The sequence below is a fragment of the Periplaneta americana genome, chromosome 3 (genome assembly GCF_040183065.1).
Source record: "Periplaneta americana isolate PAMFEO1 chromosome 3, P.americana_PAMFEO1_priV1, whole genome shotgun sequence".
Lineage (NCBI taxonomy): Eukaryota > Metazoa > Arthropoda > Insecta > Blattodea > Blattidae > Periplaneta > Periplaneta americana.
In genome coordinates, this window is record NC_091119.1 from 28,089,119 (window position 1) to 28,103,100 (window position 13,982).

The window sequence follows — 13,982 nt, forward strand, 5'->3', positions numbered from 1 at the left end:
ACTTATGAAAATCGTACATTGTACTTAAATGTTCTCAGCCATTTTTGTCCATTTTACATAATTTTATGGTCCATTGTAGGATTAATTTATTATTTAGAAAATTAGCCTATATTATGCTATTTTATGTCCGTGATGTACAATGAAATTAACTAAAAATTTAATTTTAGAAGGAAACTAGTGGCTTGTGCAGCAAATGCTGCAAACTGAGTTCATAAGACGTTCAAATAAAAATTTTTCAGATTTATTTTCAACGAAGAAAACCAGACATTTTGAAAGTTATTTGCAGGGACGTCGCTAGGGGAGTGCGAAAGGGTGCGCAAGCACCCCATAAAAATCGGAGCACCCCTTTCCGCACCCCAAAGGGAAATTTATTAACAAAATACTAGACATAAATTATTTTGAAGAACTAAAACAAACAATTTCTTGGATGTGAAAAAACTATGTCCCATAGTGTATCGTAATGGATGCGATGAGCAATAATAATAATAATAATAATAATAATAATAATAATAATAATAATAATAATAATAATAATAATAAACAGAGGTATAGTATGCGCGCAAATGCATGAAAGAAGATTTTGGATTTTTTATGTACCACATTTTTACACCTCGCACTCCATTTTTAAATCTCGCAACCCATCCGCACCTCCCTTGCTCTGATCCTGGCGACGTCACTGGTTATTTGCTTCCGTAATAATGAAACATACTCCTCTGAATGCAAGATCACAGTCTTCTATCAGGAAAAGTTCTCGAAAGTTTCACGAATTTCAACAGTGCGACTTTTTCGCATGTAATTCAACTCAAGAGAAAGTACAATCACTTCTTATTAGCATGTCATATCTGGGATCAGTGGAAATTCCAAGATACATACAGTCCCAATCATTGCTCTTGAGAAGGTAAAGTCTCTGAAGAACGGCCCGCTATACAAAGAAAGGCGGAATTCTCTGTTAACCATTTTATTCAAAACAACAAAAAACTGAAGGGATAAAGACAGCAGATCGGGTCAGTTTCTTCGGTGCAGAAGGGGATAAAAATTGTAAGATGAATTGAAATTTCTAAATATATTTATATAAAACGCAATAATTTAGAAGTATACATTTAATTATGATTTAGGTTTTTTAGTTCTTAAGGTCCAATTTAGGCTTTTTTAGGTTTAACAGAATTTACATATATAACTCTTATGACCATGATTCGGAAAATTATCTAAGAAATTATGAGTTTAAAAGTAAGAAAAAAATAGGTAATAGTACATTATGCAACGAGCCTATAATGGTAGTAATTAAGACGTAAGTATGTTTGTTTATGAAACGAGAGCAAGCGAGTTTCATAATTTTCATACGAGCGTCTTAATTACCATTACAGGCAAGTTTCATACCACATTTTATGCTCGACCATATTTCTAACTTGAAATTATTCAAAATTAGGTCATGTTATGGTTATGTGCGAACTGACCTGAATTGTGAGATGTGCGCAGACGCGAAAGTATTGATTTTTTCCGAGGCCGAATGTCATTGACCTTGATAGAGAATAAGATGAACATTAGTCTGATATAACCTGGAAATTGATTTAGAATTTAAAAACGAGATGACAAATTGAATTTATTTGAATATTACTTACAATTAACGCTAATTATTAGGTAGTAACAGAACATAACCTTCTGCGACAGTATTGGATTTCCAGCCTCCGTGACTTTTCGCTAATTGTCTTTCGATTGCATATCCGAGAATAATCGATACTTGCGGTTTTATGACGGTACAAAGGTGACTTGTCATTGGCTGAACACCTGAACTTTAATGAATAGGTGTACTTTAATGAGGTGCATTAAAGGGCTACTACCAGGTGTACAATTACTACATTTCGGCTTGGTCGAGCATAAAAACCTATAAATCCTGTCTCTAGTTATGACGAATGGACAAGTAAACAAAGGTTGCTATACATGATACCTGCTACACAGAAACCTGCAGAAAAGTATATTCTATTATCCATGTGCTAAAAAGGATAAATGTTCATCTTCCCTCTTGCTTAAAAAAAGTCCCTAATGCAGACACTTGTATTTCCCTATTTTGACTATGCTGACATTTTACTAACTGACCTCTCCAGCGACAACAAAATGAAACTTCGACGTGCTCATAATTTGTGTGTACGTTTTGTAAGCAATGTTCGTAAATATGATCATATTACCCCATGCCTAGAAGCAATAGGTTGGCTTAAACTAAGATAAGAAAATAAATTTACATTCACTTCTCTTTCTCCTCGAAATCGTGAACTCTTCTATTCCTTCATACCTGTCGTCTCGTTTCACTTACCTTTCTTCCCACCACAATCTGAACACACGCTCTCGTCAGGAAACAATACTAACAATACCATCCCATAGCACCTTCTTATACACATCCTCTTTCACAATAGCCCTGCCAAGACTCTGGAATTCGCTACCTGCTAGCATCAGGGACTGTCGAAATAAAATTGAATTCAAACGCAAACTTACTAGGCACTTGGTCAGTAATTGATTTCTTGTAAATAGTTTCCTTAATCTATCACAAAATATTTCAATATCCAGTAATTTAATCACTATACAATTTTGTTATTCTAGGTTTAATTTGTAATTCAGTAAATATAAAATATTCTTTGTTTTTCTATGATAAATTATCTAGCTTTAATTAGTCAGGTAATCTTCTCGTACTTTGCTTTTTATCGTAATTGTAATTGTAAATTTAATACTATTTGTAATTTTATTTGTAATTGTAATTGTAAATTTAATACTAATTGTAATTTTATTCTTCATATTATAGTTGGAATCTCCTGGTAGAGGGGCAGAGAAGGCCTGACGGCCTTATCTCTACCAGGTTAAATAAATAAATACTAAAATACTAAAAAAATAATTGACATAGAATGTTAGAATATTTCAACAGCAATAATTTCGGAAATTGTTCCAAATAACTGATTTGTTTATTTACATTCATTACTAATAGACCTAACTTTATCTTCCATTACCTATAATTTCACAAATACCTTTTGAATCACAGGGCACATCAGGCTGATACTGCAAAGAATTGACGGCATACTCACCAATACAAGCACGGGGACCAGAGCCAAATGGCAAGTATGTGTACGGTTTAATGTTGTGTTTATTCTCGTCACTGAATCTGTCAGGATCGAATCGTTCGGGGTCAGGGAAGTACTCAGGATCACGGTGTAAACCGAACACAGGCAGCAGAACTGCATCCCCGGGATGAATTTGAACTGGAGGGTCACTTGGAAGAGTGTACTCCTTAACACAACAACGTTCCAATCCTGGTCCTGGTGGGTACTTCCTTAATGTTTCTGCGAATAAAAGGTGACATAGTTTTCTATCCTGTACATGTCAGAAATGAATTAATGGAATACAATTTTTGTCAAAAACCCTGACTGTGACACTAGCGGGCCCGGGATAACGGCGTAGCTCATGTGGTTGGATGCTGAGTTGTTATCCAGGCAACGCGAGTTCGAAACCTAATGCTTTCTCATATTTTAGATCCTTACAGATTAGAACATATTAAGACACTGGAAAAGATTAAAAAAACGGGCTCTCAAGTGTTGTCGGAAAAATTCACCATTAAAATGGGACACACTCACGGACAGGAGAACGCGAATTCGATTATGCGCACTGTTCAAAACATACAGAGGTGAGCCTGCCTGGAAAGAAATAAAAAATAGGTTGCAGCCGCCAAATTACTCTTCAAGGAACGACCACTCATATAAATTGAGGAAAAGAAGACAGAGGACGGACACTGGAAAGTTTTCTTTTCTCAATCGTACTACCAGGGAGTGGAATGCTTTACCTGCAGACTTACTAAAGGCTTTACCAACAACCAAAAACGTATTTAAAAATAGGCTTAAGGACTTTACTAATAGACGATAATTATACACAGTATGTAAAGGATGTAAATGATATGTTGTTATTGAAGTGTTGTATCAGTGAAGAATTATGTTGTGTCAGTGAAGTGTGTTGTATCAGTGAAGAAGTATGTCGTGTCAGTGAAGTGTGCTGTGTAAGTGAAACGTGTTCCTGTCAGTGAAGCTTTATAGTTTATAGTGGCAGTGCAAAGTATTTGAACAGTGAAATGTTTTTGAAGTGTTAGTGAAATCAGGATAGAATCAGTGAAATGTGTCGTAGTTCCAGTGCAGTGAGTGAGTTGACAGCGAAATGAGTGTAATGTGGAAAGGTACTTGTGCAGATGTGAACATATGATACTCGTGGGTTTTAGTTCGAACTTAGATTTAAGATACAAATTAGATTTATTTTAAATGTTATTTTAAGTGATAGTGCTTCATTTAATTTAGGATATTCCCCATTATTATTATTATTATTATTATTATTATTATTATTATTATTATTATTGTTGTTATTATAAATTATTGTTACTATTAACTATTGGTATTATTAAATGTATTTTAATTAAGAAGTTTATTATTGTCATTATTGAGTGTAATTAGTTACCACTACCACCGGGTGAATAAATACATACACATACATAATGGTCGTTAAAAGTTGCCTGGTTGGGTTTTATCCCGGGGTTTTCGCTCAACCCATTAAGAGCAAATGCTCAGTAAATGATGAAGGATGGGTGGAGCGGAGAAAAATTCTCTCCAGCACCGGGATTTGAACCCGGGTCTTCAGCTCTACATGCTGACGCTCTATCCACTGAGCCGCACCGGATTCCCATTCCGATGCCGGATTGAATCCTCTCAGTTTAAGCTCCATCACCTCTTAGGTTCCCTCTCCGCTCCACCCATCCTTCAACATCAGCGTATTCCAATCTCACCGGTCCGGTGGCATCAATGACGTCACGTTGCAGCGAAATAAGGAACAAAACCGCTGGAAGGATCGATGGCTGTCATGGCGACTGTACAAGTTGTTGTCTGTGCTGCGCTAGCAAAATTTTGCGAAATTTTCGTACTCCCATCTCGTTCAAAGAAAAGTTAGCATAAACAATTTATTTCTTGAACTGGTAGTAATAACGGGTCCGTTGACATGTTCGCTCATAAGCCATTAACATATTGTTTTTACGTTGTGCTCATTACAAACAATACAGCAGAAGTAAAGCAGAACACACCGCCATGACACAACAGTGCACGATGTTATTCGTCTGCTAATTCCCGCCCTATACAAGAACCAATCAGATTCACTGATGGCGGCTGATGGAGACTGCCACCACCTCTGCAAGTTGATGGTATCGGTGCGACACCGGTGGAGCATCAATGACGTCATCGGTGGAATTCGGAACACCGTGATGCCATCGGATTGCTCACCAGTGAGATTCGGAATACGCTCCATATGATAACGCAGAATTTCTGCATGGAAATATCATTTCGGTATATTGTAATAATAAATGGTCAGTAAGTTTCGGCGCCGGACCCCGGGCTCATTTCCCGGTCATTATCACCTTCATCTTCATCCATCCTGCTTACTTCCAACTCACGTCATCCTATCGCAAGGGACGGACAGATTCACATCTGGTATATTACCTTTTTTAATCGTTTTGACAATGAATACCAATGAACCAACATGACTACAAAGAAGAGCGAGATACAATCAAATACATAGCACAAGAAAACGGATAGGCCTACAACCCCAACATAATAGACAACATAATACGAAAGACAAAATATAATCACAAAAAACATAAGAATACAACACAAACACAAGAACACAAAAAATACATCACACTAACATACGAAAACAAAAACACACACACAAGATTGCAACCTCATTCAAGAAATTAAATTACAACATCGCATACAGAACAAATAATACTCTACAAAAACATCTCAACACACAAACAACAGAAACAAAGAAATACAACCACACAGGCGTATACAAACTCAAATGTAACACCTGCAACAACTTCTAAACGACATTTCATACAACTCGAGAGGAAGCGAAGGCATTTCTTTCCCCTTCTACTTGCCTTGAGTCCGTCAGTAACAGAACGGTAGCTGTTACCTCTTATATCTGCACCCCCCAAGTACTACACACAATAAAAATAAAATATTAAATAAAGTACATAAGTGGATATAAAATACAGTGACACAGATGTTTAACAATTACAGTGAGTATATTTTAATACCGTTCTTACAATATATTCAACTAATAATTAAATTAAGGAATGTTAGTTTGTATTATGAAGTTAGGGGGAGTGACAGTGTAGATTGCCCTATTGTATATGCTGTAGAGTAGCAACTAGCGGTGAAAAAAACATTTATCTTCTGCTGTCAGTAGCTTTATAATGTGCCAGTTTATGTAAACAACAATAAAATTAAATATAAACGCTTAGTATAGACTTTCGAAATATAGATTACGGTAAACATTTTCAGTAATAAGAATTTTCACTATGTTCAAAGTCAATTGTTAGTGAGATGGACAATAGCATCTTCCCCTTCACGGATGGTACAGAGTATGAGTAGAGGGGAAGGCCTATCAACCAAACTGAAATGGAGATTACATAGGACAGACAGGCAGATCATTTCAAACACGTTACAAGGAACATATCACAGCCATAATAAAATTACAAAACACTTCCACATATGCAGAACACATCACAAATGCTAACCACACCTACAGAGACATCAACACAGACATGGAAATTCTACACATCCAACCAAAAAGCCAGAAACTAAACACACTAGAACAATACGAAAAATACAGACACACGAAAACACATCCAAATGAAATTCTCAACACACAATTCAATTTCAAAACACACTCTTTCACTCTACATTACACTACAGAAACACACCCCCACAGAAAACACAAACAAGATCAGCAATAACCAGTTCTGAAGATGGCCAATAGCAGGCTGAAACATGTTAACGAGGTAATATAAAATTTAACACGTGAAAGATACATAATACGTTTTCCGAAGTGATATAGTGTTAAAAGGTGTGTAATCAAGATGTATGTTTTAACAATTTTAAAGTTTTAAGTTTTTAAGAAAGTTTTATATTTTATAATAAGTGTTAAAGTTAACATGAAAGGGAAATATTTGAGCCATTCAGAGCAAAAGTGGCGTAAGTCAAAATTGGGTACTGAGGTTTAAAGTAAAAATTCTGTAAAATACAGTGCAAAGTAGCAATTAATCTGTCCTTCTTGCTATCCACTGACTACTAATAGTTTAAATAAACTGAATATTAATTGCTACTTTGCGCTGTATTTTACAGAATGTTTACTTTTACCCCAATTACCCATTTTTGACTTACACCACTTCTGCTCTCAACGGCTCATTTATTAAAAATTATCATGTGGCGTAGTTCTGTATCCCGCTTGATCTCAGGAAAGTTAAAATTATTTCTCATTCTACTCACCAGAGAGCACCATGTCCAGATACTTCATGCTCTGAACTGCCTCGTAAGTTATGTTACTTCCACACTGTCTCAATGTGTCATCTATCTCTTCTTGGAGTCGAACTTGTATGTCAGGATGTACAGCGAGTTGGTGGGTTGAAAAACAAAGAAGCGTTGCACTGGAGTGAAAGCCAGCAAGGAAGAACTGGAAGGCGTGTGCTGCGAGATCGTCATCGTCTAGTTCTGTAGAGAGATGATTCCAATAGACGTCTTACCGTTTAAACAATACAACATGTTTTTGGTTTGTTGCTTTCTATATGAAGAGTCCACTGCAAGAATGATGGATTTCACTTTCTTGTCGAAAATGAACCAAGACTGTCAATGCATAGCTTAAGACATATAGAATGTTCATACAGAGTTATATGGCATTAACACTAATAGTCATTGTCCAGTAATGATCGGAAAATCATAGTTAAGCTTAGAGCGCTAAGCATTTCAAACTTTCAATTGCTTCTCCTGCAAAATGAATTCCAAATGACATCCATCATTCTTGCAGTGGACTCTTCATATGCTTCCGTTATGACCATTTAGATCATCCAGGGACTCTGTCTGTGTAGCGAAGTGGAAATATGGATACGTAGAAGACAGAATTAATTTCTCCAGATGATATGATGATAGACGAGAACTTGCCTAGGAAGAAAATACCTTATCCCAATTTTCAAATAATGAAAAGGAACATATTTATTTGGGGGGAACGGGATAGAAGAACCATTTGAAACTAAAATTGAAAACTTTAAGATCATTTTGATAATTTTTCCCTCTTTATGTTATGAATCGGCGATAGCTACTTGGATCGAGAAACAAGAACGATAACCACTATGCCACCGTGAACGACTTCTATACAAAGTTTTTATGTTATATAGGGTGTCTCAAAAACAGACCGACAAATTAATTGTAGTAGTAGGCACAGAGTAAAGAAATATGCTAGTGACAACCCCAAAGTCATGTTTTAAATGTTTTCCAAGTTATTATTCTGTGAATATGTTAATGCCCAGTATCAATAATGAAAGTAAGACAAATGAGAAAGACTTAAAGAAGGGAAAAGATATGTATTATTTGTAGGAAATATATTCGCATGTTTTGTTTGTTTCTACTCAAATGATCTCCACTTTTTAATAGGTAAAATTATGTGAACTCAACCTAACTCAAAGTGATTAGGCAGTATATGGAGAGCTGTTCTCGGATTCCTCGGCAGTTGAACAATTCGATGCCAAGTAGTGAATAAATTAATGTTCGCAACATATTATGATATACACCAACATCCTGTGTTTTTTTTTCATTAATAGGCATTGTAGTAAGTTTTTTTCAGTTTATTTCTGAGACATTCCGTATATTTATTAAGAAGACTTGCGTGTGAATGCATGGAGAAGTCATTATAAATGTAATTGTAGTTACACAAAATGTTGCAACCATAATTTAATGCAATTTTTAGAGGATTGTAATGGATCATTTACGAATTTTTTAAGGATAAGATATAACTTGTAGATGCATAGGTCTAGTTTTTCTTTGTTCACTATTACATACAATGTGGAAAAATATTTTTAAGTTTTCATACCTATATTTAATTATTATTTATTATTTCATCATTCTGAAAGCACGGTCAGATGCAATCCAGCTCGCAATCCGCCATCACCTACCTACAATGATTACAAATTAACAACGAATATGACAACATATAACAAGTATCTGTTTTTGTCCACACCTGTGGAGTAACGGAGTAACGGTCACTTTCGTCTCATTCAGACGCTAAATAACCGAAGATGTTGATAAAGCGTCGTAAAATAATCTACTTAAAAAAATAAAAAAGTATCTGTTTAACATGTTTGAGATTAAAATATAATACTATTAAATCTTCACTTAACATTCTATTACCATTATAGTTCTAACTAATCTATATGTCCTAGTCATGGCATATTTTATGCCTACCCATTCAACTCTTCATCACCACATAATAAAATTGTGAACACCCATATTTAAACAATTAAAATTTTTCTTACATTCATCCAATTACTTATACTCCTCATATTACTATCTACTAGCCACCGGCGTAACTCAGTTGGCTAAGGCGCTTGCCTGCCGATCCAGAGTTGCGCTCAGGCACGGGTTCGATTCCCGCTTGGATTGATTATTGCTCGGGATTTTTCTCCAACCGTAAAGCGAATGTCACGTAATCTATGGCGAATTCTCGGCCTCATCTCGACAAATACCATCTTGCTATCACCAATTTCATCCACGCTAATAACCGAGTAGTTTATACAGCGTCGTTAAACAACCAACTAAAAAATGTCAGTTTAGACTAGAAGCGAGTCTTTAAATCACATATAGGCCTATTCCAGCATAAACATTCTGCCTCAATCAGTTAAGGGTTGTTAGATATATACACATACACCCCTTACACCAGGGATGTCAAAGCGCCTGCACTGAGCGCTCTGAAAAATCCGCACATTTCCTTAAGAGTGACAATAAGCATTTTATCTTGCTAAAAGTGAACCTTGTTGGATTTATATTGCTTGTAGTGTGAACACGTAATACAGGTGCTTAGACATCTCTGCCTTACATTCTATATATGCCTAGATGCAGGCAGAAAACTTTTATAAAAATTATTGATGTGAAATGAGTCGTACTTGCATTATAATCCGTGGCGCTACAGCCCGTGAAGGGCCTAAACCGACCAGCCGGCTGCTGGCCTCAAGTCCACATGCCGAAGCAGAAGTGGACGATCATCCAACCAGAATGGAGGTATCGCGTGGTTAGCACGATGATCCCTCCAGCCGTTATAGCTGGTATTCGCTACCGGATTTCGCTACCTATCGTAGCTCCCCAAGTGTATCACGATGCTGGGTGGGCACCGGTCTCATACACTGGCCGAAATCTCATGAGAAAGTTTCTTCCCCCATGGGGACTCGAACCAACGCGCATTCCGTAACGCGAGTCCTAGGCGGGATGCCTTAGGCCGCGACGCCACGGCGCGGTACCGTACTTGCATTAATTCATTAAAAAAAAATCCAAATTGTTCTTGCGTCTTTAACCGATGGTTATGTTGCCATTTTTTTTTTCGGAGGCGAAGCGATAAACATTGTCGATAAGCGGCCTGCTCCCAATCTGTTATGTAGTTCGTAAATATATTTACTGTAATAACCGTATCACAGCTGAACATGATCTATTAAATATGTTGTCATATTAAATAAATGTATATGTAGCTTGCAGTAGACATTAACGTTCAATTTTCTTGAAAATATTAATATAGATGCAGTTATCTCATCGCTATTGATACTTGATGCATAAAACTGCAGAGAGAACTCACGACTTTCTTTTTACTTGGTTATTTAACGACGCTATCAACTACTAGGTTATTTAGCGTCCATGGGATTGGTCATAGTGAGATGGTATATGGCGAGATGAGGCCGAGAATTCGCCATAGATTACCTGACATTCGCCTTACTTTTGGGAAAAAATCTCGGAAAAACTCCAATCAAGTAATCAGCCCAAGCGGGAATTGAACCTACGCCTGAGCGGACCTCCATCGACAGGAAAAAGTCTCAGCCGACTGAGCTATGCCAGTGACTCAGAACTCGAGACATTAGGCACTGTACTAAGTAGCGTCATCAATAATGAACCTAAAAACCTTTTCTTCTTTGACAAATCATGATAATTAAGAGATATGACGTTGTTGAAAAAAGTAAAAATAATGTTTCGGATCAAAACGACTTTCAGAGAGGAAAAGTGTTATTAGTAATGTAATTTAAGGAACCTTTTGGTACAAGTTCAAGCATCTCTAGTTATTTCATGAAAATTCAAGCAACTATACAGCAACATTGGTAAGAGACATTTGCTTACTTGTCTTGGTTTTCGTTGGTGAATTCTGATCCTCTAGAACCCCCTTCTTAGCTTGCATTAGTAAATGAATCAGATCTGGTCTCGTAATGCCTTCACGCTCTCGTACATCAATTGTTTTGAGAACAATTGATTTGAAGAAATTTATTACTTTTTTCGACATGAAGGTGACGTTCAGCAACTGTAAGAGAGTAGACATTTAAAACCTTCATATACTTAATATAATGCAGAATAACACAATATATCATTTTGAACACAAATATATACAACAAGCAGTCATATTAACTTATTCTTTATTATTTTCGTTATACTATGTTTACAGTTTACAGTTATTTAGTAATTAAATCATACCAAAGGAAAATCAAGAATCCCATCACAGTTATATCACAGTCTACTATATACAGTCGCGAAGCTTGAGGTGTTTTTTTGCAAATCTCGTGATAAAGCGCTCCAAGCGGTTAGCAACTAGAAACAATAGACTGTCCATGGTCGACTTTGGACTGTGTCGTATTTCTATCGAGTGCTAGCTCGTTGCGTATTTCACATTGATGCTTGTGAAATGTTCGTTATTGGTTGTAATGAAAATGTTAATGGCTAAAATATAATCATTTGAATAATAATATGGGACAAGGAGGAGATGTTTGTAGTGCTATAAATTGTAGCAACAGTAAGAGAAAGAGGCCAGAGTTATCCTTTTTCCGATTTCCGAAAGATTCAGAAAGGTTCCTGGGTTTCCACAAGAATGCTGTGCAGAAACAAAACTCTTAATTTTGAAGTTCTTTGCGACTGTTAGAATACATTATATCCTTAAATTTCACAATGAAATGTTTCAGTCTAACCGAAAGGACAATACATACCGGTTAAAGTTCTGTCACTTGGGCTGCTAAATTTCCAGAGAAATAAAGGCTAGGTCTACTTTTTTTTTCCGAGGATATATTTTTAATTGTAGCTATTAATTTTGTTATTATTTTATGTGTTATTTTACTAAAGACGTAGAAAAATTAAGTTTGTTTTAATGAAATTTATTGATCACGTTTTATTTTCAATTCTGGTGGGATTATTATTGCTTAGGCCTACTTTTTTTTTCAAAGGACATGTTTTTATTTATAGCTGTTAATTTTGTTGTTATTTTTATTTGTTGCTTTACTAGAGACGTAGAAAAAGCCTGTTACAATAAAATTTATTGATCACGTTTTATTTCCAATTCTGGTGTGATTATTATTGCTTAACCTCATCCCACTTTGTTAACTACGTAAGCCTACACTACAAGTACCGGTACACGTAAATTACTCCATTAATTCATATTTCCATCATTATTGTTGTAAAGGGAAATGCAAATTAATATTTATTGGTTTCATAGTTAATTATCGCTATAATCTTGAATGAGTGAAGCTATCATAGCAAATTTCAGTTCGTTTTGCACAAACAAAAATTAAATTTACTTATTTCTTGCAGGTATCTTCGAGTTTATGGTGGAATTTAATATACTTCATTAAAATAATAAATTAACTTTATGCATTTAATATTTCAATAATGGAAGGAAGGTGTTAATTTTTCCAAAAGAACACGACAACGAAAGTGTAACATATTTTGTCGCCTGCTAGGAGAGATCTGCGATGATAAGGCGATAGTAGCGATCCTAGTGGTGGGCAACTACCCATGTTTGCATTTTTACTACATATTGAGCTTCGCGACTGTATATAGTAGACTGTGGTTATATTGTATCAGTGGATGGCAATTTTAGCAAAGAAATAATACACCATCAGAAATAATGAAATGTAAAATAATTCAACAGAAACTGGCTTTCAGACATAAATTGTACGTAAACTGACAGTTTGTCTTCACATTGCCTCTGCATAACCAACATCGAACGAACACACACGCTCATATACAACCAAATTAGAATTCTGATATTCACCTCACAATAACTCAACAACTATAGAATTTGGACATCTTCCTCAAATTAACCATATTGAAGATTATGGTCGGTCATAGTGTACGTTCAAGTTCATGTCGTCAATTAACATCAGAAGACAACCTAGTACAGAAACATATCATCTGTTGTAAATGTCATCTACAACAACTTTGATGAATTAAGGTTTCAAGGTATAATCTTAACTGATACATTATTGTGTACATACATCTTTTGGACACAGAAAAGGCGTGTAGTAACTGGATAATAAGAATAAGGGCACAAGCAAATTAGATAAGTATAGATTAAAGACTGTAAGCATCTCTTCACATAGTATTTCACATGAATTTTTCAGTTTTATTTTTATATAGTGAAGACCTGCAATTTTATATATGTATATGCATTGTAATCACACGTTTGTGTTTTTAACTAATTGACAATAAGGGTACATTTACATAAGAAAAGAAATATTGATGTCCCAAACCATGTTGTTTTTACTATGTTTTATGTTTATTAATGTATATTGTATTTTTGATCATAGAGGCACATGTACTTATTTAGGGATGATATTGCAGCATAAAAAGTTGTATCTGATGATGTCGGCATGACCGACGAAAACGTTAATACAGTATTAAATTATGTAATATAAGGACTTGTACCTTACACATATAGAAATCTCTGTATTGTATATCATAGACTTTTCTGAAAAATTATTCAAAATGAATTGCAATATATATATATTCTAGGAATTAGCAAAATGTTTACCATTACTCTAAGAACACCATATATTTTCCTGCAAGCTCTTTGGAAAGAAACAAAACATGCTCCTATTCAACAGATACGAAACTAACTTA

At 35.4% G+C, this 13,982-nt stretch overlaps 1 protein-coding gene across 3 annotated transcripts in view; it reads right to left on the reverse strand.

Annotated features, from left to right (window-relative positions):
- The window catches only part of LOC138695884 (cytochrome P450 9e2-like), a 38,588-nt gene that overhangs the window by 5,639 nt on the left and 18,967 nt on the right, over positions 1-13,982 (reverse strand). For all 3 annotated transcript variants that reach the window (XM_069820225.1, XM_069820224.1, XM_069820226.1), the window contains 3 exons: positions 11,220-11,397; positions 7,344-7,565; positions 3,069-3,323 (listed from right to left, as the gene is read on the reverse strand). In XM_069820225.1, coding sequence (XP_069676326.1) covers positions 3,069-3,323; positions 7,344-7,565; positions 11,220-11,397 — 655 coding nt within the window. The remainder of the gene's footprint in view (positions 1-3,068; positions 3,324-7,343; positions 7,566-11,219; positions 11,398-13,982) is intronic.